At 39.0% G+C, this 27,712-nt stretch overlaps 1 protein-coding gene across 1 annotated transcript; it reads right to left on the bottom strand.

The window, feature by feature from the left end:
- Positions 1–22,879: 22,879 nt before the first annotated feature.
- Positions 22,880–24,876, bottom strand: LOC110681429 (cuticle protein 12.5-like). Its single transcript, XM_021857171.1, has 2 exons — positions 24,748–24,876; positions 22,880–23,261 (listed from the first exon to the last, which is right to left on the bottom strand). The coding sequence occupies exons 1-2, from the start codon at positions 24,757–24,759 to the stop codon at positions 22,971–22,973; spliced, it is 303 nt and encodes a 100-aa protein (XP_021712863.1). The 5' UTR covers positions 24,760–24,876; the 3' UTR covers positions 22,880–22,970.
- Positions 24,877–27,712: the final 2,836 nt, after the last annotated feature.

Below are 27,712 nucleotides of genomic sequence, written 5' to 3' on the forward strand. Positions count from 1 at the left end.
ATCACGAAGAATGAACCGTCACATGCCTGGTTTTGGTACATAAACTTATATGTCCCACAATACGGGCATCTCCGGTGGTCAATCCTGGGTTATTTTGGAAGGCTTGAAGAACCAAAGTGATCTTTCATCAATAATTGAACCAGCAGAGTCACAGGTATTCAGAATCATGAAGATTGAGCCATCGCATGCCTAGTTTTGGTACAAAAAACTGAAATGTCCCACAATACGAGTATTTCCGGTGACCATTCCTGGGTTATTTCGCTGGGCCAGAAGAACCAAAGTGGTCATTCATCAATAATTGAACTAGCAGAGTCACAGGTATTCAAAATCATGAAGATTGAGCCGTCGCATGCCTAGTTTTGGTGGAAAAACTGGAATGTCCCACAATATGGGTATTTCCGGTGGCCATTCCTGGGTTATTTCGCTGGGCCAGAAGAACCAAAGTGGTCATTCGTCAATAATCGAACTAGAAGTGTCACAGGGATGCGAAATCATGAAGATTGAGCCGTCGCATGCCTAGTTTTGGTGGAAAAACTGAAATGTCCCACAATACGGGTATTTCCGGTGGCCATTCCTGGGTTATTTCGATGGGCCAAAGGAACCAAAGTGATCATTCATCAATAATTAAACTATCAAAGTTACAGGTATTCAAAATCATGAAGATTGAGCCGTCGCATGCCTAGTTTTAGTACAAAAACTGAAATGACCCACAATATGGGCATCTCCGTTGGCCATTCCTGGGTTATTTTGGTGGCCCAGAAGAAGCCAAGTGGCCTTTTATCTATAATTGAACTAGAAGTGTCACAAGTATTCAAAATCATGAAGATTGAGCCGTCGCATGGCTAGTTTTGGTACAAAAACTGAAATGTCCCACAATATGGGTATTTCCGGTGGCCATTCCTGGGTTTTTTCGATGGACCAAAAGACCCAAAGTGGTCATTCATCTAAAATTGAACTAGAAGTGTCACAAGTATTCAAAATCACGAAGAATGAACCGTCACATGCCTGGTTTTGGTACATAAACTTATATGTCCCACAATACGGGCATCTCCGGTGGTCAATCCTGGGTTATTTTGGAAGGCTTGAAGAACCAAAGTGATCTTTCATCAATAATTGAACCAGCAGAGTCACAGGTATTCAGAATCATGAAGATTGAGCCATCGCATGCCTAGTTTTGGTACAAAAAACTGAAATGTCCCACAATACGGGTATTTCCGGTGACCATTCCTGGGTTATTTCGCTGGGCCAGAAGAACCAAAGTGGTCATTCATCAATAATTGAACTAGCAGAGTCACAGGTATTCAAAATCATGAAGATTGAGCCGTCGCATGCCTAGTTTTGGTGCGAAAACTGGAGTGTCCCACAATATGGGTATTTCCGGTGGCCATTCCTGGGTTATTTCGATGAGCCAAAAGAACCAGAGTGGTCATTTATCAATAATCGAACTAGAAGAGTGACAGGTATTCAAAATCATGAAGATTGAGCCGTCGCATGCCTAGTTTTGGTACATAAACTGATATGTCCCACAATATGGGTATTTCCGGTGGCCATTCCTGAGTTATTTCGGTGGGTCAGAAGAACCAAAGTGGTCATTCATCAATAATTGAACTAGCAGAGTCACAGGGATGCAAAATCATAAAGATTGAGCCGTCGCATGCCTACTTTTGGTGCCAAATTTTTGTGGTCCCATATTACGGGTTTCCCGGTGGCCATTCCGGTGCTCCAAAAGAACCAAAATAACCATTCATTCATTCTTTCGGCAAAATACATCCAAACATAAAAAATCGTAAAGAATTGGACACAATTCATTTGGTTTTGAGGTTCAAACCTTGGTAATTTCATCGAAATGTCCAGATTGGCCTCCTCCCGGGAGTCCAGGAACCGGTTCCGAATGATCATTACTGGACCGAATTTTTCAGTGAATGTGCGCCGGCAATTGGTTCTTTATTACAGAAAATAATTATGCCAAAATATCCATCAACCGAAAAGCACCGATGTGAATTACATATACAAAACTGCGATAGAAGCTTACTTTTCGGATGTTCCGGGTTTCCGGAACCGGGTATGAATAACTAAGCGATTTGAGAATCTCTATTCACAGTCCACGTGAATACCTGTTCAACAATATGAGGACGGTCCAGATTACTTGTTTACTTACGAAACTACAGGTCGTCAAAGTAAGGGTCTCTTAAGGGACTTTTTTCATATGTAGCAGGTTCCCGGTGGCCACAGTGATCAAATCCGGATCTCCGGGAGGGTTTCTGAAACTAGACATGTGTGCCCTTCATTTAAGCCCAACAGAACTAAATTCGGTCAACACACTGATTTTTACGAGCTGTTTGAATTTTCAGGTCAAAAACGACCCTAAGTCACAATTTGTAATTTTTTGTTAGGGACTAAGGAAGGTTAAACGATAACCTATCATAAAAAAGTATGAGATCAAATGATTACCTCTCTCGAATTAGAATTCATAAATTATATTCACTATTTCTTGTAGGCGAACAAAGTTTTCCACATGTAGGCCGTTTTGCAGTTTGCGTCAAAAGATGAAATATTAGGAATCATATTGAAAAGAACTTAAAACACTATGTTGAAAATGATCAGCCATACATTTCAAAATGCGATTAATTTGTATTAATAAAACCCTGAAGTTTCATTAAATAATTAGTAATTTATACTGGTCTTGATGTGAGTCATTAATTCATTATAATCCACAGAAAAGTACACATTGAATGTTATTGTAAAATATAATTAAAAAAAGCTTTCAAATTTCATATTTTTTGTTACGTTTTGGAATCAAAATATAGTAGTTTAGCTTAAGTTTGTGGTGTGCTTGGAAATCAGTTTATTTTTCGCAGGTCAATTCTAGAGTTGATTGAGAAAAAGTTAGATCTAATCTTAAGATGATCAGTGTTAAGTCAGACTGGACCAAGTGCTTTTCAATGACTCAAGAACAATCTATATAATCTATAAATTCTAAAAAATGTGACGTTCCCTTTTGCTTGCACACCTGCTGCAAACATTACACAGATCTCGAATTAAAAAAAAATATATACAGTTGTGTTCAGAATAATAGTAGTGAAAGCCGATTGCCATACAAAATGCTCAACTTTGGCATGCTGTAACTTTGTTTCCATATGAGCAATCGGCATGAAATTTTGGCAGTGAACTACAAATATGCTCAATTTCATTATCAAAAAAATTGAAAATTTTCACACTACCGGCTACAAAGTTAAGCACCAGGTGAAATCGCTCAAAATAATAGTAGTTTTAATAATTTAAATATCTGCTGTATTTTGAGTTTTAGAATTTTTCTTTACACATCGATTCAACCATTTGCACCCAAGCTTTAAATAAATAGACAATACAATTTTTTACTAAATTGTTGCTGAACAAAAATTTACAAAAGAAAAACTACTATTATTTTGAGCGATTTCACCTGGTGCTTAACTTTTTAGCCGGTAGTGTGAAAATTTTCAAATTTTGTGATAATGAATTTGAGCATATTTGTAGTTCACTGCCAAAATTTCATACCGATTGCTCATATGAAAACAAAGTTACAGCATGCCAAAGTTGAGCATTTTGTATGAAAATCGGCTTTCACTACTATTATTCTGAACACAACTGTATATCAAGACAAATTATCGCTACAAAATTTCGACGCACACAGCTATGCCGCATTTACGATACACAGAAGAAACGATTAAATCATTACACCTGAAAATTCATCGAAACAAAAAATTTCAAATATAAGGTACATACATTTACATTTTCAGATTCCATTAATAGAGCACGCATTCTCTCGTCCCATGAGAAATTTCCTACAAGTTGATTCCGCAATACAAACCCTTCATATCATTTGTTTGGCAGGTGCCTAAATTCTATTTTAAATTTTCATAAATTGGATGGCTTTTGACCGATATACTTTTCCCTGGATGGAAATATATTGCTACTGCTTGGCACAGCTACATCCAGTCATCTGTTATAAGTTTCATATAGATACATATGGATACAGCTTAGTCAAATCCGAACAAAAGAGTATTTGAAACAAAACCCAAAAATAGCGGATCCCTTTTATATTTAGACTCCGGTGGGACGAATGGATTGGATGGATATTAAGCTTGACTTCATCTTTTTTCATAGCATTCATATAATTTTAGATCCAAAGCAGCTACAGCAGCTTCCGCACCTACACATCAACTACGTCGCAATTTTCCAGCAAAGATGCCTTGTTTAAATCTTTGCACCCAGCCCTCCTCCATGTCGTAAAGTGATACAGCGTTCTAAACAACTCGGCACTCAGTTTTACCTTCCTTCCTCCCTTCGGAAAACACACATACCAAAGCACACACACACCAACACACCCACAGAGCTGCTCGTCAGGACATCACCGTTCTTGCCACAACTTTCCCACGAAACGAAGGCAAGCGCAAACTTTTCCCATGCCTAACCGGAAGGTGGAGGAGGATGTGCTTTGTTTTTAATTGAATTCTATATTTAGCAACGGATGGTGGCGGCGAGTGATGGCGAACATGATTTCGGGTGGCAATAAAAAAGAAAGATGATTGGGATGCTGCTTCAAAGTTGGATGGACGGGTGGATAACAGTCGTTAGCGAGGAAAAATGGGAACGGAATTCGCGTGAATGGAAATTATGGCCAACTTTCCGAACGGTAAAAATAAGTAGCGAGCTTCAACAGGAATTTTCTAGCAAATTATGATTAGAATCTTCTAGCAAATTATGAAAAAACTTGAAATTTATATGAAGCATGCGATGAAAACATTTAAAAATATTTGATCAAATACAAAACGCTGTTCGTTGTTAAATTTTCTGCACAATTTGCTAAATTTCATTAAATGTTTCCCGCTCGCTGAGCATATATGAAAACTAAGGTGTAACTAAGTGGATACAGAAAAATCAATAGGTAACTTCATTGTCATGTACAGCTCAAGTGAATAAAGTAATTCAATTTTTTTCTGTGGATAACAAGTGATGGACTAATATACTTAAAATCGTCATTTGTTTAGATTTTTCTGATTGTTATGTGTTGAGTATGGCTTTAGGACATTTCGTCGAATGACATTTGGTCGAATGACGTTTGGTCGAATGACATTTGGTCGAAAGTACATTTGGTCGAAAGGACATTTGGTCGAATGGACATTTGGTCGAATGGCTTTAGAACATTTGCTTGGTCGAATGATGTTTAGTTGAACTAAAATTTGATTGAAAGCTTATTTGAAATGGTTTATTGAAAAATCATTCGGTAAAATTGATTATTGTTTTAAAAATTTTACAAAGTAGATAAGATAACGTATTTTTTGAATTGCACTGAAAAACTTAACTCCTGTGAATTTATTATTCTTTTAAAAACCATCATTCTTTGAAAAACTGCTCGAGTTATTTTATTACTCAAAGATGTGAACATATTGTTTTCTTTATTTATTATTCTTTTGAAATATCATCGTTCTTCGTAATGAAGATCAGCTCATTTGATGGAAGCATTCGGAGAGACTGCTTGGGATCTTGCTTCGAATTCTGGGTCTTGCAGCTCATGGGCGTGGGTATGATTTTTGAATGCGGAAACGAAAATTAAAATGGCAGGAAAAAATGGCTTTAATAAAACCTTTATGGTGAAGTGAGTGTTAGGTGTCGGTAATTCTACTTCCAGCTTAATAACATTCCTCAAACTAATATATGGCTTTGCTGACAGTGTTGATGACCTCGAGTGAATGACAGAGTTAGCAGTAGAAGCTTTGAATTATTAAAAATGAAAAAAAGTGCTAATTCTATGCATCGGGTAAAGGAAGACGAGTTGACTGAGGTGACAAAAATTGGCTTGTTCCCATTTAAGATCAGCTTACCTCGACTCGCAGAACATGCCTGAACGAAAAAGCAACATGAAACGTCAAAAAAGTAAAAGGTTGATCAATATGTTGGAAGAACGTCCAAAATTTAATAACAAAATTTTGCTTATCGCATATGGATTGTTGGTAAAATGGCTGATACTTTTTCAATTATTCTATCACTTTTGTATTAGCAACAAAATGCTACTCTCGATGGTAGTCAGATTAAACGTTAAACTTTATTTTCATACTATTTAGATTCTAGCACTATCCTTCCCTAGGAATGTAGGTTCGACCAAATATCATATGCTTTCTGTTGCAACTAAACCTTTTCGACCAAATGTCCATTCGACGAAATGTCCGTTCGACCAAATGTACTTTCGACCAAACGTCATTCGACCAAATGTCATTCGACCAAATGTCTTTCGACCAAATGTCATAGATTCGTTGAGTATGGGGAATTGAAAATTTGCACCAAATGATCCACTTGCCCCACCATGGTGGGGTAAGTGGATCACCAATAAAAAAAAATCTATTCTCAAAACAAATGTGCTGTAATTATGTATAGTTAGAATGATATTACCTACTCTCATTCTTATTATTAGTGGTAGTTATGATGCATTCTGATACTTTAAAAAATGAAAATAAGCTTTATTTAAACAAAATATAATAAAATTATTTATACATACGTTCATACTAATTCGAACAAAAAAAGCATTGTAACTTGAGTAATTTGGAGAAAATTCAACCATATTCATACATATAAGTAATACGGAAGTATTGTTGGGTTATTCCTAATGATGTTTTCGGAAAACACTCGTAGTTTAAAAGTATTAGTTACATCTACTTTTTTTTACCAAACTGAAATTTTGAATTCTTTTTATGATTATATTTATATCATCTGTCTATAACAGTTTATATGGTCAAATAATGTAAGAAAATATGCTTTCAATTAGATAATGTGTATATTTTGCTTTTTTGCAACTCAGTTTAGATAAACCACGAAAAGTTTTGTTTGAATTTTGCAATTTTCATCATTTTATATATTTTTATACCAGAAAGATCAAAAAAACTTTTAGGTGGAATAATTGAAATTGTCTATGGTCAATTTGGAAAATTTAAGGAAGGAATGAAACAAAATTAAAGAGAACTAACATGTGCGATTATTGAAACTTTTTTAAATTCTCGTGAGCAGTCTGCCAATTAACGATAATAATACTTGATCCACTTACCCCACCCCATTAAAAAGTAGGGGTAAGTGTACCATGTCCAATATATCTGTATTTATTTATAAAAATCACGTATTTTTCATTTTGATTCATTGAATTAGAAATGAAATGCTCACCAGGTGTTGAAAAAACTACTAGTATTCGATTTTATGCAGAGATACAATGAATGTTCGACTGTTGGAAAACAATTTTGAAATTAATTTATTTTTGCAGCTGAAATGTTTGTTTGTGTTAGTGTACGTGTAGTACCAGTTTTGCAATAATATCAGTGTGGACGTAAGAATATAACATAAAACGAAGCAATGGTGCGAAAACATTCAACATATTCAAGTATTTATGCTTAATATGGACAAATGATCCACTTACCCCACTGATACACTTCCCCCACTGTACCTTATTTTAAACAATTTTAAGCCATATATGAAAACGACAGAAAGGTAGAAATTGTTATTTTAAACATAATCAGTTGAAAGTTGTTAAAGTTTAGTTGCCACATCATCTTATAACAGATGATCAATTCCATCCCCAACAAGTATCTGAAAAGTCCACAATGTTTATAACCAATGCGTGGGACTTTGCAGCGCACCTTATTAGGCATTTTCCATGGAATAAGAACCGCTTGCATCATACGGCAAGATGGCAAAACAACACGTGGCACGGGGCACGTGCTCACTTTTTCGAATGAAAATACATTCAATAAGTCGATTTTAAGGAGATCACTTTAAATACTCTTACAAAAATGAATTTGTACTTTATAGGGGAACTTACATATTGTCGGCAGCCTAAGCAGCTGAACTTTTAAGAGGGCAATTTTACGCCACAATAGAGCACAACAATTAGCAGCAGACGCCTTAACTACACTTGAGCACTCTTCATTTGTTAATTATTATACACAAAACACTATTTTATTCTCTTAATCTTCTATTTTTCCTCACCAAAGTCACGAGGCACTTGTTCTTTTATCGGCAATACAATTACTATTGTCGGCAACAAAAATGTTCACTTCGGCAATCCAAAACTGCGCAAAAACTAGTTTATGTATTGGTAACATTTCGTATTTGTTGACAAATCCTAAAATTAAACGTCACTCATTATGTTCTACTCGTTGAAAGGGCCAATGCAGAAACTACAGGGCAACACTGAGAACAGAATTGTGCAGCTATAAATAGAATAGCAGAGAGTCAAATTGAATACGCAACGCCACTAAATTTATGCAGACTAAGGAACCGTTCACAAATTACGTAACGCTCTAGGGGTAGGCTCAAACGTTGAGGCTCAAATACATTTTTTTTTTTTCATGCAAGGATCGTTGCGGAGGGGGGAATGATCGAAAATTGTACATTTTAACGTTATGTCATAAATGGACGCTGCCTCATTTCGTTTTCATTTATTTTATCGAATATTTTTTGTATTCAATATCACTATGGCAGCATTTCGGCTGTAAAAATTGCCATGTAATGGTCTTGCAGCAAGCGAATCCAGCCTAGAATTTGCAGCGTTACGTCATGGTTAATTGATTCATAATATTGTGCTCTGCAAGAAAAATCCACGGAACACGATTATCGGATTACTTGAATTTCAGAGTTGTGTTTGAAGGGGTTACATACACGTCCCTATTCGCTACTCACCCTACTGTTTATGAGGGTGCGGCTTATTTTTCAAAACCTCTCAAAACCAAAAATTCTTGTACTCTTTTGAATTCGAATCATATTAGAAGAAAAACCTCAAAGTTTGAGCGAAAATATTAAGATTTAGAGGGGGGCAAGCGTCTTGAAGGTACATTTTCAAATTATAAAAAATGGCCTTCAGTGAAGTCTTCATAACTTCGGTAATTTCTAACCAATTTCGAAACTTTCAGCACCATTATCTTAAAAACTAAATTTATGAAAACTTTGTAGAATATCAAATTTGTGTGAAATCAAAACTAGTTTCAATAAAATATAGTTTACTCCAAATATTTCCTCATTTTATTAAAATAATATCTTTGTTTGACCATAACTTCATGAATACTCAACCGATTCCAAATCTTGTTGCATGGTTTAGAAGCTTACTTAATTAATTTCATACTTTTCATTCGACACATTTCACTAAAAATATGATTTGACAAAAACTGCCGAAAACCATGATTTCTTAACGAAAAACGTCAGTTTTTTTTAATTTTCGTCAGTTAAACAATATTTTCAAAGCTGAAACTGGTTTTCCTCATTTGAAAAACCTTTGAAAAGGACTTGTCAACAATTTTTAAATAATTTTGAAACAATACTATTTTTGCTCATGTTAAAAAATATATGCACTATTCAACTCGTAATTAAAACAAAATGCTTCATAAACACAAGTTTTATAGGAAAAATGTAATTTTTGGCGAAAAAAACATAAATAATCCAAAGAAATTCAATTTTTTCTTCAAAAAATCATGTTTTTGGGTAGTTTTTGTTACAAAACTAAGTCAAAACCATTTTTTAGAAACATATGTTGTATGAACAGTATGGAAACAACTATTTTTTGCTTCAAAAACATGTACAGTTGAAGTTCGTTATAACGACTACTTTAATAGCGACAAAAGCTCTCTAAAAAGATTTTAATGTTATCACTATTCTCTATAACGACATTTCTCTATTACGACGCTCCCTTGCCATGTCGTTATAACAAGCTTCGACTGTACAAATATTTGAAATAGGTTTAGTATTTATGAAGTTATGGTCAAACAAATATGAATTTTCCAGTAGAATGAAGAAAAATTTCGAGAAAACTACTTTTAACAAAGATTTGTTTCGATTTAAGACAAATTTGATGTTCTACAAAATTTTCATAAACTTAATTCTAAAATAATGATGCTAAAAGTTTTGAAATTGGTGAGAAATAACCGAAGTTATGGTGACTTCGCTGAAGGCCATTTATTATAACTTGAAAATTCACCTTCAAGACGCACGCGCCACCCCTAAATTGTTAATAGGATAAGAGATAGAATTTAAATAAAGTACATAATATTTAAATTTCAGTCTGTGTGACCTGTAGTCAAAGACGGCGAATAAATAAATATATGAATCTTAATATTTTTGGCTCAAACTTTGCGCTTTCTCTTCTAATATGATTTGAATTCATAAGAGCACACGAATTTTTGGTTTGAGAACTTTTGGAAAATAAGCCGCACCCTAGTGTCTATGCGCAAAAAAATCGCTAAAAGGTAACGCGAAATTGAAAATTATACAGGCTATTTTTACATATTTTTACGTTCATATTATTCTCAGTGTATGAGAAAATCAGAATAGGCCCTTTGCAAATCAATGCACTTATGACTTGACACTAAAACATCATCCTCTGATTGCCTGTAGAACAACAGGAGTGTTGCCAAAATAGTTTACTTATTTAAAGACATATATTTTATATGTTTCTCAGTATATTGAAGTTTATGCGCTACAATCTTCAGATAAAGAAAGTATGAAAGGCTCAATTATTATCAATGCATGCTTTGTTGCCTAATTCCAATATATTAATTAGTTGTGTTCGATTTTTTTCAATGAATTTTAAATTGTGAATAAAAATACACCGCAATTGAATATGGTTTTCTGGCAACCTATTCCCGTAATAAAAAGTGATTGCCGAGGAAAGCAAAGTGCATTAATTTTAATTTGTGATTTAAAGCATAAAAATTCAGTATTTTCGAGTGTTTTATAGACAAATCAAAAGTTTAATAGTGCATGAGTGATCGGTGCGTAGTTTTTGTGACAAATTGGTATTTGAGCGGAGAATTGGACCTTTCAAAGTGGTGAGTTTTTCTTAAGCTGTTCTTGTGTTGTTTTATTCGGCAGCCTACGAATGACGATAATTTCGTAAGCATTTATTTCATTCAATGATAAAACCCATGTTATATTATATTTTGGTGAAAGATGAGGTTTACATGGAAGATTATAGTTCAAGGAATATATTGAGTACATTGTAGGTAACTCTTGTTCCATAGATAAATTTTAACAAGGACGATAAGTTAGTGCGGCCGAAAATACCCTCAGGGTGCCGAAGCCATCATTTACCCTACTATATATTTTTATGTCATTTTCAGCCATTGAAAGTCATCTGAGTCCTCTCATGGCGTAGGGGTAACGCGCCCTAACTAGAGATCAGGGAGTCGTGAGTTCGATTCTCACTGAGAAGACGTGTAACTTTTTCGCAAATCTTCACATCAATTTGTCCATCTAATCCAATTGCAAATTATATGTAATGTTTAGCTTTTCGGTAGTTGTTAAACTTCCACTCGGCTGGTTAGCCGTAAACTACGATTCATAATTATAAAAAAGTAGTCATCTGACGCCATTTTAAGACATTTGAAGCCATTCAAAGCCATATAATACCGTTTTGAGCATTCTGAGCCGTTTTTTTTAGTTATTTTTAATGATTTTGAGCCATTTCAAACCATTTGAGGCAATTATTGGCCATATAAGGATATTTTAAGCCGATTTTGGCCACGCGTTTTAATGTATTCGAATCCTCTGAGCTGAATCTCAATTGAGACACTAAAAAGTAGATTGGAGTACCTTGTACCTTTTAATTCCGCCCTATATGCGTATCTTTGACTTTGCCTTTGACGAGTAACTGACACTGAAGAAGACTGCAAGTGGAAGTTGAAATACGCGTATCTGTCAAAGATAAGCATTTAGGGCGGAATTGAAAGGTACAAGGTACTCCAATCTACTTTTTAGTTTCTCGTTTTTGGCAATTTTAAGCCATACTTAACAATTTAAAACCTTTTTTAGCCGTTTATTTTATGCCATATTAAAACACTTTTAATAATTTTAAGCTATTTAAAGCCATTTTAATTTATTTAAGTCATTATAAGCAGTATTGGACCATTTTAAGCCATTTAAAACTGTGTGAAGCCTTTTGAAGCCATTTTTAGCAGATAAGGGCATAAACAATTTTGGCCATTTCAGGCCATTTAAAGCTATTTAAAGTCATTGTAATTCATTTAATGTCATTCTAAGCCTTTTCCGGCTATTTTAAGCCATTTTAAACCATATTTTGGCTATTTTGAGTCATTGTAAACCATTTAAAGCCATTTTAGGTCATTTAAAGCAATTTGAAATTATGTTAAGCCATGTTCAGCCGTTTCCAGCCATATATGGCTATTTCAAGCAGTTTAAAGCCATATTTGGCGTTTGTGACCATTTGAAGCTGTTTTAAACTATTTTAAGCCATTGTTGAAGAAAAAATTGCTATTTTTAGCCGTTTTTGGTCAGATTTGGACTATTTTAGTCGTTTATGTCTTCACGTCAACATGAAATTGACAGATTATCAAAGCAAAGAGAGATTCAAAAATTAAAAAATAAAAATTCGGAACAAACTTTTGAAAAAGTCTTATAGGGAGAATATAAGTTTTGTTACTAATGATGTATGTAGGCCACTTAGGCGATTAACGTTGTAAGAACCATTATAAATATTAGAACTTACACAATAATATTGCTATGCAGCATTCTGCAATATCCAACGATCACCAGATATAATCTGTAGCTGTAATTAAAGGAAAATTGTCAAAAATATTGAAAAAAGTCGATGAGCCCTAAATGAAAATAATGTGCAAATATGTGCAGCTAAATTCTTCACGACCTCAGAATACCTTTGTTAATAAATTTTAGCCTAGGACAACTCTGGACCAAAAAGTATGGGGTAGGTGAAGTTTCGACAAAAAAAATCGAATATATATTTTTCAGTGTAGTCCTCACATTTACCTGAACTCAAGTACGAATTTTTATTTCAATTTATTTTCCTAAGATAGCTGTTTACGTAAGTTTTCGAACAGTGTATAAATATATGTATAAAATATTACGATGCAGTATATTCCATTTAACGTATAATTTGTGTTTGGACTGATTTATTCATGATTCTTAAAAATTCTAACTTTGGCATACTGTATCAATGAAATTACAAAATATCTTGCTCTAGTATTACAAGAATATCTGTTGGGAAAACTTTCGGACCTTCTAGTAGAATCGCACGGTTGATGTCCTTGTGCCGATTTCTTTAAGCTAAGGAGAATTTTTATTAGTAACTAGTGACCCCGGCAAACTTCGTCTTGCCATCAAGTAGGCTGTTGAAAAATGGAATGCGATCTCTTATACAAAATGAGAGATTAGTTTTCTTACGTTTTCCCGACTATTTCAAAAACTTTCGCAAACTTTTCCTACGCACAAACACGTCGGAACACTTGAAGAACCCAAATAAAGAAGAATAAGGTAAGTCCGTTGACTCGTTCTCAAGTCATTTCGTGACATACGAACATCATTCCATTTTTATTTATATAGATTGAGAGAGGTTAGGTTTAACTAGTTACTTACAAACTGGTCTCCTTAATTTTTCTATCCCAACAATATGCTTCCAGTGGTACTCCAGTGGTATAAAACCCTATAGAACAACATACGTAACTATCTTGGCATTAAGGGTAGAATAACTATTAACTTACAACCGATATAATAATCACCAGCAAACGTGAAATTCACTTTATAACAGACTGGTTCTGATTGTGCTAACCTATGCGAAAACAATTCATTTCAGGACTGGATTCAATAATTAATAATCTACTACAACTTACAGTGCAGCAAACCGGGTATTTTAGTCCAATAAAATGCAGAACGATCCAAATACTTTTGTAAGCTTACTATTAACTTCGAGAAATAAATTTAGTTTCAATACAATATTCCTTCACCTATGACTTGCGAAAAAAACATCTTATCTTCCTCATTCCCTGGCATTGACTTATGTCACGCATAGAGACTTACGCATGACTCGAGACATTTCTGTGGTGTCAGTTGGTGCGCACACTGCATGATCGAGGGGTATCACGGTCGGATATTGTATTCAAATCCGCAGTGCTGCTAGCGTTGGCAACATCCCCCGACCCATAACGCTCCTGTAACTCCGCTTCTGGTTTTGCGTCACCATCACCTTGCACCGGGAGCACTGCCAACTTGGTCGCCGGGCGACGGAACAATCCTCCAGCTGTCTGAACCATCGCTTGACGAATGCGACCGTCACTTCCTGGAATGACCGCTACCACCCGGCCTTTTGCCCATCCGTTGCGTTGACCTTCATCCACGATCAGCACAAGGTCGTTCACCCTGAGTTTCTCGGCTTCGTTGAACCATTTGCTTCTGATGGCGATCGTCGGAAGATACTCTTTGATCCACCGCCGCCAAAATTGATCCAGGAGCTGCCTTGCCATGTTCCAATTCGTACGAGTGACCTTCATTGTCTCCACCAACATCGTAGGAGGTTGAGCGATGCCATTTGAGCTCAACAAGATGAAGTGGTTTGGCGTCAGGGCCTCCTGGTTGACGTTTTCCAGAGAAATGGAGGTTAATGGTCTGGAGTTAACTATAGCTTCAGCTTCCGAAATGACAGTCAGCAAGGTCTCATCGTCCGGATGCCGATCGCTACATAATGAACCGAGTGCCACCTTGACGGATCTCACGAGTCGCTCCCAAGAGCCACCGAAGTGTGGTGCCGATGGAGGATTGAAGACCCATTTTGTATTGGTGTTCGTGAAGCTTTCCGCCAGTTTTTGCTCGATCGCTGATAACTGCTCTCGTAGTTCCCGACTAGCCCCCTGGAAATTTGTGCTGTTATCTGAGTGGATTTCGATGGGCGATCCACGCCGCGCTACAAACCGACGTACTGCCATCTTGCACAATTTCGTTGAGAGGGAATGAGCAACCTCCAGGTGCACGGCTCTCACTGTAAGGCACGTAAACAAGGCCACCCAGCGTTTAACGCAGCTGCGTCCAATCCGGACCAGGACAGGTCCAAAGTAATCGAGCCCCACGTAGGAGAACGGCCGCACCATGGCCGCTAGACGAGACTCTGGTAGGGGCGCCATCCTTGGTATCACCGGAACAGCTTTATCGACCTTGCAAGTCTGGCATTCCTTCGCAACTTGCCTTATTACGGTACGCAGATTGGAGATGTGAAATCGTTGACGAACTTCGTTTAGTACCGTCGCATGATTAGCGTGAAGATATCGTCGATGATACCAGTCAACAATCAGCTTAGTGAGGTCATGATGGCGAGGCAGGATATTTGTCGTACGTGACATATGGAACTGCGCCAATACGACTATCCACCCGCATCACGCCATGCTCATCCAAGAAGGGCGACAGCTTGTAAACGGTACTTGTCCTTACAATGTGTTTCTTCGGGTTCCCTTCCTTTTGTCTCAGCACGGTTACTTCATTGGGATATGCAGACGCCTGCACGGAGCACCATAGGCTGTTCTCTGCACTCTGCAGTTCTTTTTGGCACAGATATCCCGTCACTAACTCCTGCTTTTTGCTTCTGCGGTAACAGTTCATGATGTAACGATGGACGTAAGCCACTGCTCTTAACAAACGTTCCCACTTGGAAAACTTGCTGATCTGGTAGACATCTTCGACAAGGTGTTCCTGGTGCACCATGCAGGGCCGCAATTCTTCATCCGTCTCCCAAGACTGCGTCGACCTTTGCTCCGGCCATTCTGTTTCAGGCCTGTGAAGAAAGTCAGGTCCACGGAACCAACGAGATGTTACGTCTACGCTGGGACCTTTTCCCCACTTGGTGGCGTCGTCGGCCGGATTATGTTGCGTGGGAACGTATCTCCATTCAGTGATTTCCGTTTTACTTAAAATTTCTCCCACGTGGAACGCCACGAACTGTCGGTAGCGACGATGTTGTGATTGGACCCATGCCAAAGTGGTTTTTGAGTCTGTCCACAATACACGGCGAGCTATCACCGCTTTAGCCTCGCTCCCAGCAAAGCGCCCATCAACTCAAGACGTGGAACCGATAAAGATTTCAATGGTGCTACTTTCGCCTTGACCATCACCAGCGTAACGTGCACCCTTCCCATTATCGTGGCTCGAAAGTAGGCTGCGCAAGCAAACGCTTCCTCACTGGCATCCGTGAAAACATGAAGCTCAACAGAACCGACCTCTGCTGCAGTGAAACCAGGAAAGTAAGATCTGTGAAGCCTCATCTGACCGACCTCCTCGAACAGTTTTATCCACCGGAACCAGCGCAAACGGATGGCTTCAGTGACCTCGTCGTCCCAATTGGTTTGATTGCGCCAGGTGTCCTGGATGATCATCCGCCCCTGGATCGTGATGTGTGACAGGATTCCCTGCGAATCGAACAAGCTCATGACACAACGCAGGATGTTCCGCTTCGTTTGAGCAATATCGTGCATCTGCTGGTTGCTGTAAAAGGCAATGATGTCTTCTTTTGGCAACCACAAGAGGCCCAAGACTCGTTCGGCTCCGCTTTCTGAATCGATGCTGATAGCCTTTGGTTGTCCTTATCTGGGTTCCCCGACCCGTTTTAGAAGAGCGTCCGAATTAGAATGCCAGTTCCGGATGCAGAAGCCTCCACGAGCATGGACTTCCGTCACTTCCAGCGCGACCTTGATCGCCTCCTCTTCAGTGTCGAAACTGTCGAGGTAATCATCGACATAGTGTTTCTCCTTAATTGCTTCTGCTGCCTCCGGGAACTCTTCTTCGTTTTCCTCTGCGTTACGATTTTTAATGTACTGAGCCTGGCAAGAAGAGCATGTGGCTCCAAAAGTACCAACATCCATCACGAAAGCCCTGACCGGTTGCGAAGGATGCTCTCTGTACAGGAACCGTTGGCTGTGCGCATCTTCCTGGCGTATTCTGAATTGGCGAAACATCTGTTTCAGGTCCCCGCACACAGCTACCGGCCGTTCTCGAAATTTGCATAGCACCGAAGCAAGAGGGGTCAGTAGGTCTGGTCCTTTCAGGAGTTTAGAGTTGAAAGAAACTCCCCCTACTTTCGCCGCCGCGTCCCAAACAAGCCTAATTTTACCCGGCTTCTTCGGATTCCTAATGGCACCCAATGGCAAGTACCAAACCTTCTTAGGGTCTGTAGATTCTATTTCTTCCTTCGTCACCTCGTGGATATAGTCACTCTCCAGATACTCGCGGATCTGCTCTTGGACGCTAGTCTGCAGCACAGGATCTTTCGCCATCCTTCGCTCAAAACATTGTAGACGCCGCATAGCCATGGGAAAACTGTTCGGAAATTCCACATGGTCATGGCGCCATAGCAGGCCGGTCTCAAATTTGTTTGAAACGCGTTTTGTTGTCGCTTCTAGGATCCGACGGGCACGCTTATCCTCCTCTGATTCCGGTCCTCTGTCAGCCGAAACACCGACGTTTTCAACCGTGAAATGTTGCTTGACGAGATCATGCTTTCGCGTCTACAACCACATACGTGCAGCGTGAAATTCTTCGTCCTCACTCCTTCAGCAGTATAAACGTAAACCGACCAGCCGAGCCGTGTCTTGCTGGCCAGAGGGTCGCCTAGTTGACCCTCGCGCAGGCTCAACGTTGCAGTCAGGCTGGCATTGTTTGAACCGATCAGGATACCGGGCGATGCGGCCTCATAACTGGTGACCGGAAGACCGCGAAGGTGAGAATACTGCCGTGCTAAATCTCCGTACTTCAGCGTCTGTTTCGGTAGGTTGAGGCTAGAACCCGTCCTTGCGTCCTTTAGGGTGAACCGTTCGGTTTTGTCTTTTCCAGATATCTCCAGACGAATTCGTTGCGACTTCGGTTCCTGTCGAGTCACGTTGCTGGTCCACGTTAGACAAAGGGGTAGAGGTTCACCATCGTCGATACCCAAGCGTTTCGCGATCGATTTCTCGACCAGAGTCATGTCCGATCCGTCGTCCAAGAACGCAAACGTCTCCACTGATTTTCCCTTCCACGTTAGCGTAACAGGAAGAATTCTAAATAATGTAGCTTTCTTGGTAGCATGGTGCGCGTTTAGCCCTTCTTCGGAAGAATCATCCTGCCTTGTGGAGTTCTGACCTTCCTCGGTCGGTGGTCGATGCTTCTGAGCGCTGGAGTGCAACAGTTCATGGTGTCGCTGTTGACAGCCTTGTACGCCGCAAACCGCCTGTACCTTGCAAGGACGCCGACCGTGTTTACCCAGACACGTACGACAAAGGTAATGATCTTGGATGGTTTTCCACCGGCTGTCTACATCCCACCTTTTAAACGTCGCACAATCTTTTACCTTGTGGTTACGCCCGCTACACGCCAAGCACAGCACTTCCTTGATCTCTAACTTCTTCGGCACATCTTCTGGGTTACTCTGCTTCGTGATTGGCTCACTGGCAGCGTGAGTGTTAAGGAAGCTTTTGTCCCTATTACGCTCTCCTCGTCCCGACCGCGACTGCTGCGAATCCGTAGTGACTGTAACGTCCGAAGCTTATGCTACTAGCATGGACATGAATCCAGCGAAGGTACGTAGATCGGCCGTAGCAAACTGTTGTTTGTACAGCGCCCAGTTTAAGCGTTGCTGAGCGGGAATCTTGTCCACCAACTCTCGCAGTAAGACTGGGTTAGAAAGATGTGCCATTTGCCCAGTTGCTTCAATATGGTCGTACAGGTTTTGAACCGCCATGCCGAAGGTAATCAGCGTTTCCAACCTATCCGCCTTAGGTGCCGGAGTTTCGCGAACTTTATCCAATAATGTCTGAATGATCAGTTCCGGTCTGCCGTACAGCATGTACAGGGTGGACATCACTTGAGAGACGCACGCTGGAAGAAGTAAACGGCTTTTCACTGCATCGAAGGCTTTTCCTTGCAGCGCTCGTTGAAGTCGAGCCAAATTTTCCACATTTGAGTACCCGCATGCGGCCGTCGAATTGGTGTAAGCGGTGAAGAACAGCGGCCAATCTTCAGGATCCCCCCGGAACGGCGGGAGATCTCTGGGCATAACTTGTCTTGCCAACAACTGCTGCTGCGTTGGAACCACTGGGTACTGTAGCGGGAGTGATTGAGGCAAATTCACTGGATAATACCCGCCCATGGGAGATTGTGATATGGTAGGATTCGGATGTATTTTGGGTACACTTGCGTTAAATGTTAACCCCCCGTAGCCTGGTGCCTGCGGAATCGACGCTGTTGGGACCGTCGGGCAGGCCGTTACCACGTTAGTCGGACTTGCATTCGATAAGCCCATGAAAGGTGCCTGAGTGCTAATTGGCAACGCATTGATTTGTCTGGAGTGATCCAACCCAGGTTGCATGTACCCATACAAAGGAATAGATGGCATAGTACTATACTGACCTTCAGACAAAAAACCTATGGGAACCCTCGACACACCGCTAGGCACTCCAAGCAGCAGTGATGATAGAGACGGATCGCATACGTACTGGTTGGCAGGACCTGTAGTCGTCGGTGTGGAACTGTTGAGTACGGGTGTAACGGATGCTGTCACATGTGGCCCCGCGCTCGCTGGTGTGACTGACAGATGTTCCATCTCGCCGATCATCCTTTCCAGCCAGCCTCCGACATTGTGTACCCCGCCGACCACGGAGGACTGCTCGTTGAAGCTGTTTGACGCCGTCCCGCTGATGACACTTTGCAAGGCGTTATTCGTGAGCTGTCCCAGTAGTGCTTTCTTTCTCTCCAGTTCCTTTCTATGGCTGTCTTCCAATTGCTGCTCCAGAAATGCTCGATGGTCCTGAACCCATTTCAGGCTTGCTCGCGCCTGTTCCGTTAGCAGAGATTGGCCATAGTTAGTCGTAGTAACTGTAGTCGTCGTTGCAGGTACCCATCCGGACGGCCCAGCGACGGCGGGCGGCACCAGTCCAGGAGGTACAGTCGAAGATACAGTTGATAATCCCGCCGATGTGGCCAGCGCAAGCCCAGCAGTTGTGCCGAGCGACACCACGGAGGAAGTTGGAGCAACGGCCGGCAGTGATTCGGTGGTCCTAGGTGCTGGGGCGTTGATTACAGTAGCTGGGAATACTGGATCGCTTCCGTATAGCTCCCCGATCCTAGTGGACGATGGCAAAGCCGCACACCGTGCACACATCCAGCTTGGCCACCGCTGATGTTACTCCTACGCACTGGTAGTAATACCATTCCTGGCACACCGCACAAAAGACCATATCGTCCACGTTATTCGACCTCCGGCAGAGCTTGCAGTTGAACCGATCCGTTTCGGGCATCTTTACTCTTGATGTTCGAAACAGTTTCTTAAAGCTTTGTTGGGAAAATTTTCGGACCTTCTAGTAGAATCGCACGCTTGATGTCCTTGTGCCAAGTTCTTTAAGCTAAGGAGAATTTTTATTAGTAATTGAGAGAGGTTAGGTTTAACTAGTTACTTACAAACTGGTCTCCTTAGTTCTTCTATCCCAACAATATGCTTCCAGTGGTACTTCAGTGGTATAAAACCCTATAGAACAACATACGTAACTATCTTGGCATTAAGGGTAGAATAACTATTAACTTACAACCGATATGATAATCACCAGCAAACGTGAAATTCACTTTATAACAGACTGGTTCTGATTGTGCTAACCTATGCGAAAACAATTCATTTGTATTTCAGGACTGGATTCAATAATTAATAATCTACTACAACTTACAGTGCAGCAAACCGGGTATTTTAGTCCAATAAAATGCAGAACGATCCAAATACTTTTGTAAGCTTACTATTAACTTCGAGAAATAAATTTAGTTTCAATACAATATTCCTTTACCTATGACTTGCGAAAAAAACATCTTATCTTCCTCATTCCCTGGCATTGACGTATGTCACGCATAGAGACTTACGCATGACTCGAGTCATTTCTGTGGTGTCAGTTGGTGCGCACACTGCATGATCGAGGGGTATCACGGTCGGATATTGTATTCAAATCCGCAGTGCTGCTAGCGTTGGCAACAATATCCTAATATAAGTGTTTACTAGGCCGTCCCTTATTTTTCGAAAATGCGAAATGTTAGAAGTTCGTCATTGTAAAGTGCTCGTTTTGGTAAGAAAAAAATCAGGTAAAAATTTGAGGTCCGTGCGTGGACGCTAAGTGGCCCCCAACGACCCTAAAGTTATTAGGTGTAGAAGACCCCCGTGCGCCAAATCGAGCTCGCTGCTCTAGTGTACGCAATATGACTACGAAAAGCCACTAGTAACAAATTGATAATCAGCATGGAATTTTAAATAAAACAATATTTTATATTGTGAATATCTTCATAATACTGCACGCTGACATAAAATTCATAACTACAAATAAATCGTTCAAACATTACGAAACACAACAGAGGGAGGGATGGGGTCTTCCGTAGTGTTACGGTACTCACAAAAAAAATTTTTTTTTCATACAAAACTTGTTATGTGGGAGAGGGAGGGAGTCTAAAATTGGCAAATTTTGCCTCACGTAATATTTGAATCATCCCGAAGAAAACAAGCTTCTATGCTGATAATCAACGCGCGCAGAACAATTTGTTACTGGTGGCATTTCGTACTCGTGCTGCGTGCACTAGAGCAGCGAGCTCGATTTTGCACACGGGTTCATCTACTCCTAATAGCTTCTGGGCCGTTGGGGAACCACTTAGCGTCCATGTACGGACTTCAAAATTTTACCTGATTTTTTTCTTACCAAAACGAGCACTTTACAATGACGAACTTATAACATTTTGCATTTTCGAAAAATAAGGGACGGCCTAGTGTTTACTAGAGAATAATGAACAAGAAGAACCTCTCAGAACAAGTCATTTTCTCGCTTTTGGCCACCAAAAAACAAAAGCTGTTGTGCCTAATTACAAGTATCAATGGTAATTCAATAATCGAAACCAAAAAAGTTTAGTAAAACGATGATTTATTGGTTAAAAAATCATCCAATGCCATGGGTGCCGAACAGTACAATTTTGCTGGTTCGTCCCGAAAGGGTTGAGCCATTTTAAGCCGTATATTTGAGGACATATTAAGGCAGTTCCGACCAATTTAAGCCATTTTAAGCCATTTCAAGGTATTTTAAACCATTTTAAGTCATTTAAAGTTATTTTAAGCCATTTGAAATTATTTTTAGTCATTTGAAGTAATTTGATGCAGTTTTGTTTTTAGTAATTTTTGGCTATTTCAAGCAATTCAAAGCCATTTTTGGCCATTTTGAGCCGTTTTTGGCCATCTTAAGCCATTTTAGGCCGTCCATTTTTGGCCAAAATGGGCTCACATTGGCACAATTTAGGCCGTTTTAAGATTTTTAAGCTATTTATTTTAGGCCATATTTAGCCACTTGTGGTCATATTAAGCCATTTTAAGTAATTTTAAGCTATTTGAAGCCATTTATTTTAAGCCATATCAAAGCAGTTTTGACCATTTTAAGCCATTTAAAGCCATTTAGGCAATTTTAAGCCTTCTTCTTCTTTCTGGCGTTACATTCCAACTGGGACAAAACCTGCTTCCCAGATTAGTGTTCTTATGAGCACTTCAACAGTTATTAACTGAGAGCTTTCTTTGCCGATTGGTCATTTTTGCATGTGTATATCGTGTGGCAGGTACGAAGATACTCGAGGGGAATCGAGAATCGAGAAAATTTCCTTTACGAAAAGACTCTCGACCAGCGGGATTCGAACCCACGACCCTCAGCATGGTCATGCTGATTAGCTGCGCGTTTACCGCTACGGCTATCTGGGACCCTCAAGCAATTTTAAGCCATTATTATTAATTATAAGCCATTTGGATTACATTTTGAATTTCGTATTCTAGAGTTTATATTTTGAAAACTTTTCTACTGCTATGAAGCCATAGTGTTCGAAAACAAATAAAAATGTCCCAAAATTTTGAAAATGTGTAGGTCTTAAATTTACAAAACGTCCTCCTTCTTCAAAAGGTGCAAATCAAAATGTCATCCTTTCCTTAATATCTATCTGGTATGCCTGACTGGATTGGACTTTGATATCCATAAAGCATGGCCTAACTTATTCACGGATGTCCTAATGTACATTGATAACACCATTACACTAAGACAAGCGCTCCTCAAGTTTCGGTTCATTTATTAACGCTTCATAATCAGATAAATCACAGCATCCAACGTGTCAATTACTTCCAACTTACTGCATTGGACATTCTACTTGAGCAGGACGGTGGCAGCGGCTGGGGCTGTGGCAACGAAAGGCTCATAGGCCGGATACGAATACGCCAAGGGAGGGGCCAGGTACGCTGTGGGATAACCTGCTAGAGCGGGGGCGGCGACAACAGGTGCAAAGTTCCCGTGGAAGGACTGCTCGAAGAAGGTTGCACTGGAAGCAACCGGGGCATTGGCCACCACCGGAGCACTGTACGCAATCACGTCGGGCTTGGGTTCAGCCTTGGCCGCAACCGAGGCAACGGCAACGGCAACGATGACGAACAGGCCAATCTGCAAATATACAAGCGTCAAGCATCATTAGCAGTGGCGCAAACAGACCGTTCAACGACTGCTAACATCGGGGGCAAATGTTATCATGCCTTGGGAAAAGAAAAATTATCACAAGTTTGTTCAGAAACAGCCAATAAAATAATTCGAAACAGTCATGATTTGGTATAAATTAGCAATCTATGAATTACAAAACATGGCAATAAATAAAAAATCAGCCTTTAAGAATTTAATAATTTCAAAGAAAGAAAAACAATGAAAACAAGCACTAAAATATTAGAAATTTTCCAAAGGAAAATCTAAAAGAGCACTTATAATCTTGAAAAAAGAAATCTATTTGTATAGTTTTTATTGACAATTTTTGGATTTCTTATTGTTCAATTTTAATTTTTCATTTGTGTTTTTCGAATCTTTAAGTGCTTCCTTTAAATTTATAATGGAAATATGTTGGTTATTTAGAGCTGATTCTTATTTTTTTGTGCAAATATTAAATTTTTAGTGCTCATTTCACTTCTCTAAGTGCTTTTTTAATTATTCAACTTTATTTAGTTTAGTTGCTTATTGAGTAGTGTTTGATCCTTCCACCTTGACGCTTGCTCCTGCTGGGGCGGGTGATGAGGGCAGGATCAAACATGTCGTGCGTCGGTAGTGAAGCGGTGAAAAAGTGATCGGTTCGTTAGTAGTGTTTGATCCTTCGACCTTGACGCTTGCTCCTGCGGGGGCGGGCGATGGGGGCAGGATCAAACTTGTCGCGCGTCGTTCGCTCAGAGAAATGAAAAAGCGCCGCGGATCGCTAGTAGTGTTTGATTTATTGATCGCGTCGCTTGCTCTTGCGTGGGTGAGTGACGAACACTTGTTCGGCGTTTAATGCGATTATCGAATTATTTCGCGAATCCGGTTAGGCGTGATTATATCATGGCTCGCATCACCAAACATTGGTGACTCCCAGATCTTTACCTTATCCCACTAACCCAATATCCTCTCCATGACAACCGTGGAGATGCAGAGGTGATCTCGGTCTCTAGTAACAACGGTAGTCACACTAACATTCCTTCCCTTCCCCGATGACCGTAAGGACGTGGCCGGCGCCGTTATTGACTTTTAAATTTGAGCTCTCGATTTGTGCACATTGAAGAATGGTAAGCTAATCCCAAGCCCCATTCATTAATTCCCTGTGCAACTTCGATTGTTCTGGTCAACCACGGAGTAGCAACTACGAATTGTACGGTCATCTATGCTTATGCTTATGCTTATGCTTTATTTAGTTTAGTTGCTTATTTTATAGATTCACCGGTAGAAATATATATGTTTTTAGTGTTTTTTTATGTTTTTCACTGCAAAATATGTTCAAACTATTCCTTTTAAATGTTAAATTGTTTTACTGGCTACTTCTTGGTAAAGCGTTTCACTTCTTTAAATGCTTGTTAATTTGGCTACCACCAACATCAATTACTAATGGTCGGATTGAGCTCCGTTCTAGGACACTTACGATCTTGAACATTTTGACGATGATTCACTTGGAGATGATTTGAACTATGGAGAAGAGATGCTCGTTGTTGACCGGCTAAGCAATATCCCTAACAAATGCAAACGATGATAACAAATGATAATTGCTCCCAGTGATGGGTGGAGTTTTTATACAATGCGATTTGAATTTAATGCGTTGCTGAGCGTTGCGAGTGGGAGATTATGATTAATTAAATGAAGGAAACAAATCAGCGGCACGTGCCAACTCATAGGCCGCACGAATTAGGAAGCTTACCTTTTGTGTTCGATTGGAATCGATTATGTTTGGTACTGCGATAATCCATGACGTTGACAACTGTTGAACTTCGGCTATGAATTCAAGGTTAATCGAAAAAATGTTTATTTCCTATTGTAATTTGATTGACAATGTATTTGCAACATGTGATTGTATAACACTACGACTCTGCCAGCTGTCTCAAAGGGGAATAGGGAAAGTAAAAAATACTATATTCAGTGCATCGAAAGTGACTCCAATGAGATAGATATTCGATTTTGCTGGATACCTGGCCATGCAGGAATACCGTAATCCGGGGTATCATTGATCAGCGGGGTAACATTGATCGGAATGACTCATCGTCGAAAACGATTCCGTTGTCAAAACTTTTATAAGTATGCTTAATTAGGCAACATTACCGAATTACTGATAAGAATGTAAAATTCCCTTAGGAAAATGCCTACCTTTAGGCGTATTCCGTGGTTAGAGGTGTTTTTAATTTTGAAATAACTCAAAAAGTAAATGACTTGTAAGCGTTTGGCCTTCATATTCGGATTCAGGGGCCATGATTGAGGTACATAACAACATTTTCAACATAACCAAACGTTGTTTACATAAATGATCAATGTTACTCCATCAAAAAATCGCTTAAAACATTTTTTTTAACATGCTTGAATGTTTCAATATACAAAGTACAGTATATAGTCTCGAGCTATGGGTGGCAGTACTTGTTTTAAAAATATAAAATTTGCAGCATTTGCATTTCAAACGAAATATTAAAGAAACATTTAAAAAAATGATCAATTTTACCCCGGATTACGATACTAGGCAACGAAAATGCAGATATAGAAGCGCGACATGGAAGAGATCAATTAACATCCACAACTCTTGTCCTAAGACAAGATATTAAGGACTGTTCATTTTATAAAGTGGACACCTTGTGCATGCTGTATCTTTTTTATTTATCAATGAAATTTCAATCGGCTTTCTGCACATCGTTCGACTAGTATTGTACCATTGTGATAAAAAAAATCTCCAAAATAATTAAAATTCACACAAATATGGGACAACGATTATAACGGTCGATTTTTGGAGGTTATCGAAAACAATGATTGTTAGAAATTGGCTTAAAAATACGATAATTTATATTTTTTATTTTACAAAAAAAGGCTTGTTCTTCAAAAGCATCATCAATCAGAAGCCTGATGGAATAAATCAAGTAATTTTTGGAGCAACAATTTTACAGATATAATAAAATCATTTTTCCCCTATATATTTTAGAGAAAAATATTTTAAATTTCAAGGGAATTGATATGAGTAGAATTTTTTGGCTAAAAGTATGTCCTGACGGAAGTGCTAATGCAGTGTTAATATGAAAAATAACTTACGCCTTCATAGAGTTAGTTATTTAGTCCCCACGCCACATTTGAGGCACAATATAAACACAATTGCTATATTCTCAGAAGACCTTTCAAAGTTTATTGAAAATCATCAAAATTGGCAACACTGCTGTAATAAAATCGATTTTATTTTCCTCATATTATTTTCATAATATGTCATTCTAAGATTACCAATTGAAATATACGGAGAAAACCGTTTGCAATTTGCTGTACATCGATAAATATGCGTACATGATTTTAAAAGTATGAGACTTTTTAGTAAAACTACCATAAACAGTAAAATTTATACTTAAGACTGTGGTTTAAACTCACTCTCGTTTATACAAATATATATTCTTTAGCAATCTAAACTAGTTTTGAACACGCTTTTTACTTTTCTCTTTTGCTGGGAGTGAAAGGATGGTGTATCAGCAAATTTCACCATAAGTGGGTAAATCACTAAAATTACTAATATCAGAGAATGGTGGCATATAATTGATTTTTTCAAAACTTTACTTTTAGTAGAATAGTAAAGGATACAGACATACTATTTGTTCATAAAAAATAGGATTTTTGTTTTGCGAAAAATAATGTTAAACTTTGACGATCTGCTTTTCTTAGTAGTTTTTGGAAAAACTATTTAGCTCTTCAACCAAAAGCATTTTCTGAGATCTTATATGTTCCTAGTATTGTAGAATAATAGTTCAACGATGCACAGAAAACCGATTACGGTTTTATCAATAAATAAAAAAGATATAGCATAAACAAAGTGTCCACTTTATAAAATGAACAGTCCTTATCACATGGATGCAAAAGAAAATCTGGAGAGCTCATCAACAACTGTGGGATCAAGCACCAAGGAATACGTTGAGAATCGTGAAGCACAATGTAGGCAAACCTGTAGATAGAAGCGATAAGAAAGGGGAAATTGTGTTGAGTAGATTAAGAACAGGGCACGCTAAATTCACTGAAGAACACATTTTTGAGAATCGTCCACCTGACAGATGCACACTGCACAATATATAACCGTAAATTAACAGTCCATCGCGTGTTGGCTGCTTGTCAACGATATAACGCTGAAAGACAGGAGTTTGGACTAAGTAACAAATTAGATAAAATTTTGTGTAATGATAAAAAAGCAGAAGAAAACCATTTATTCATATAAAGCTTTGCAATTTGTTTCGACTGAAAACAACATCAATCAAGTGGCTGCCATGTATTGTTCTAAGAAAAATAAGCTCCTGCACTTATCATTACTTACTTATTTTAGCTTTATGAGGAGTTTTGCGATGATCTCGGTACAAGGGTCAAAAATCTCTATAAAATTCAGTCAG

This window comes from Aedes aegypti, unplaced genomic scaffold (genome assembly GCF_002204515.2).
Source record: "Aedes aegypti strain LVP_AGWG unplaced genomic scaffold, AaegL5.0 Primary Assembly AGWG_AaegL5_hic_scaff_85_PBJ_arrow, whole genome shotgun sequence".
Classification (NCBI taxonomy): Eukaryota; Metazoa; Arthropoda; class Insecta; order Diptera; family Culicidae; genus Aedes; species Aedes aegypti.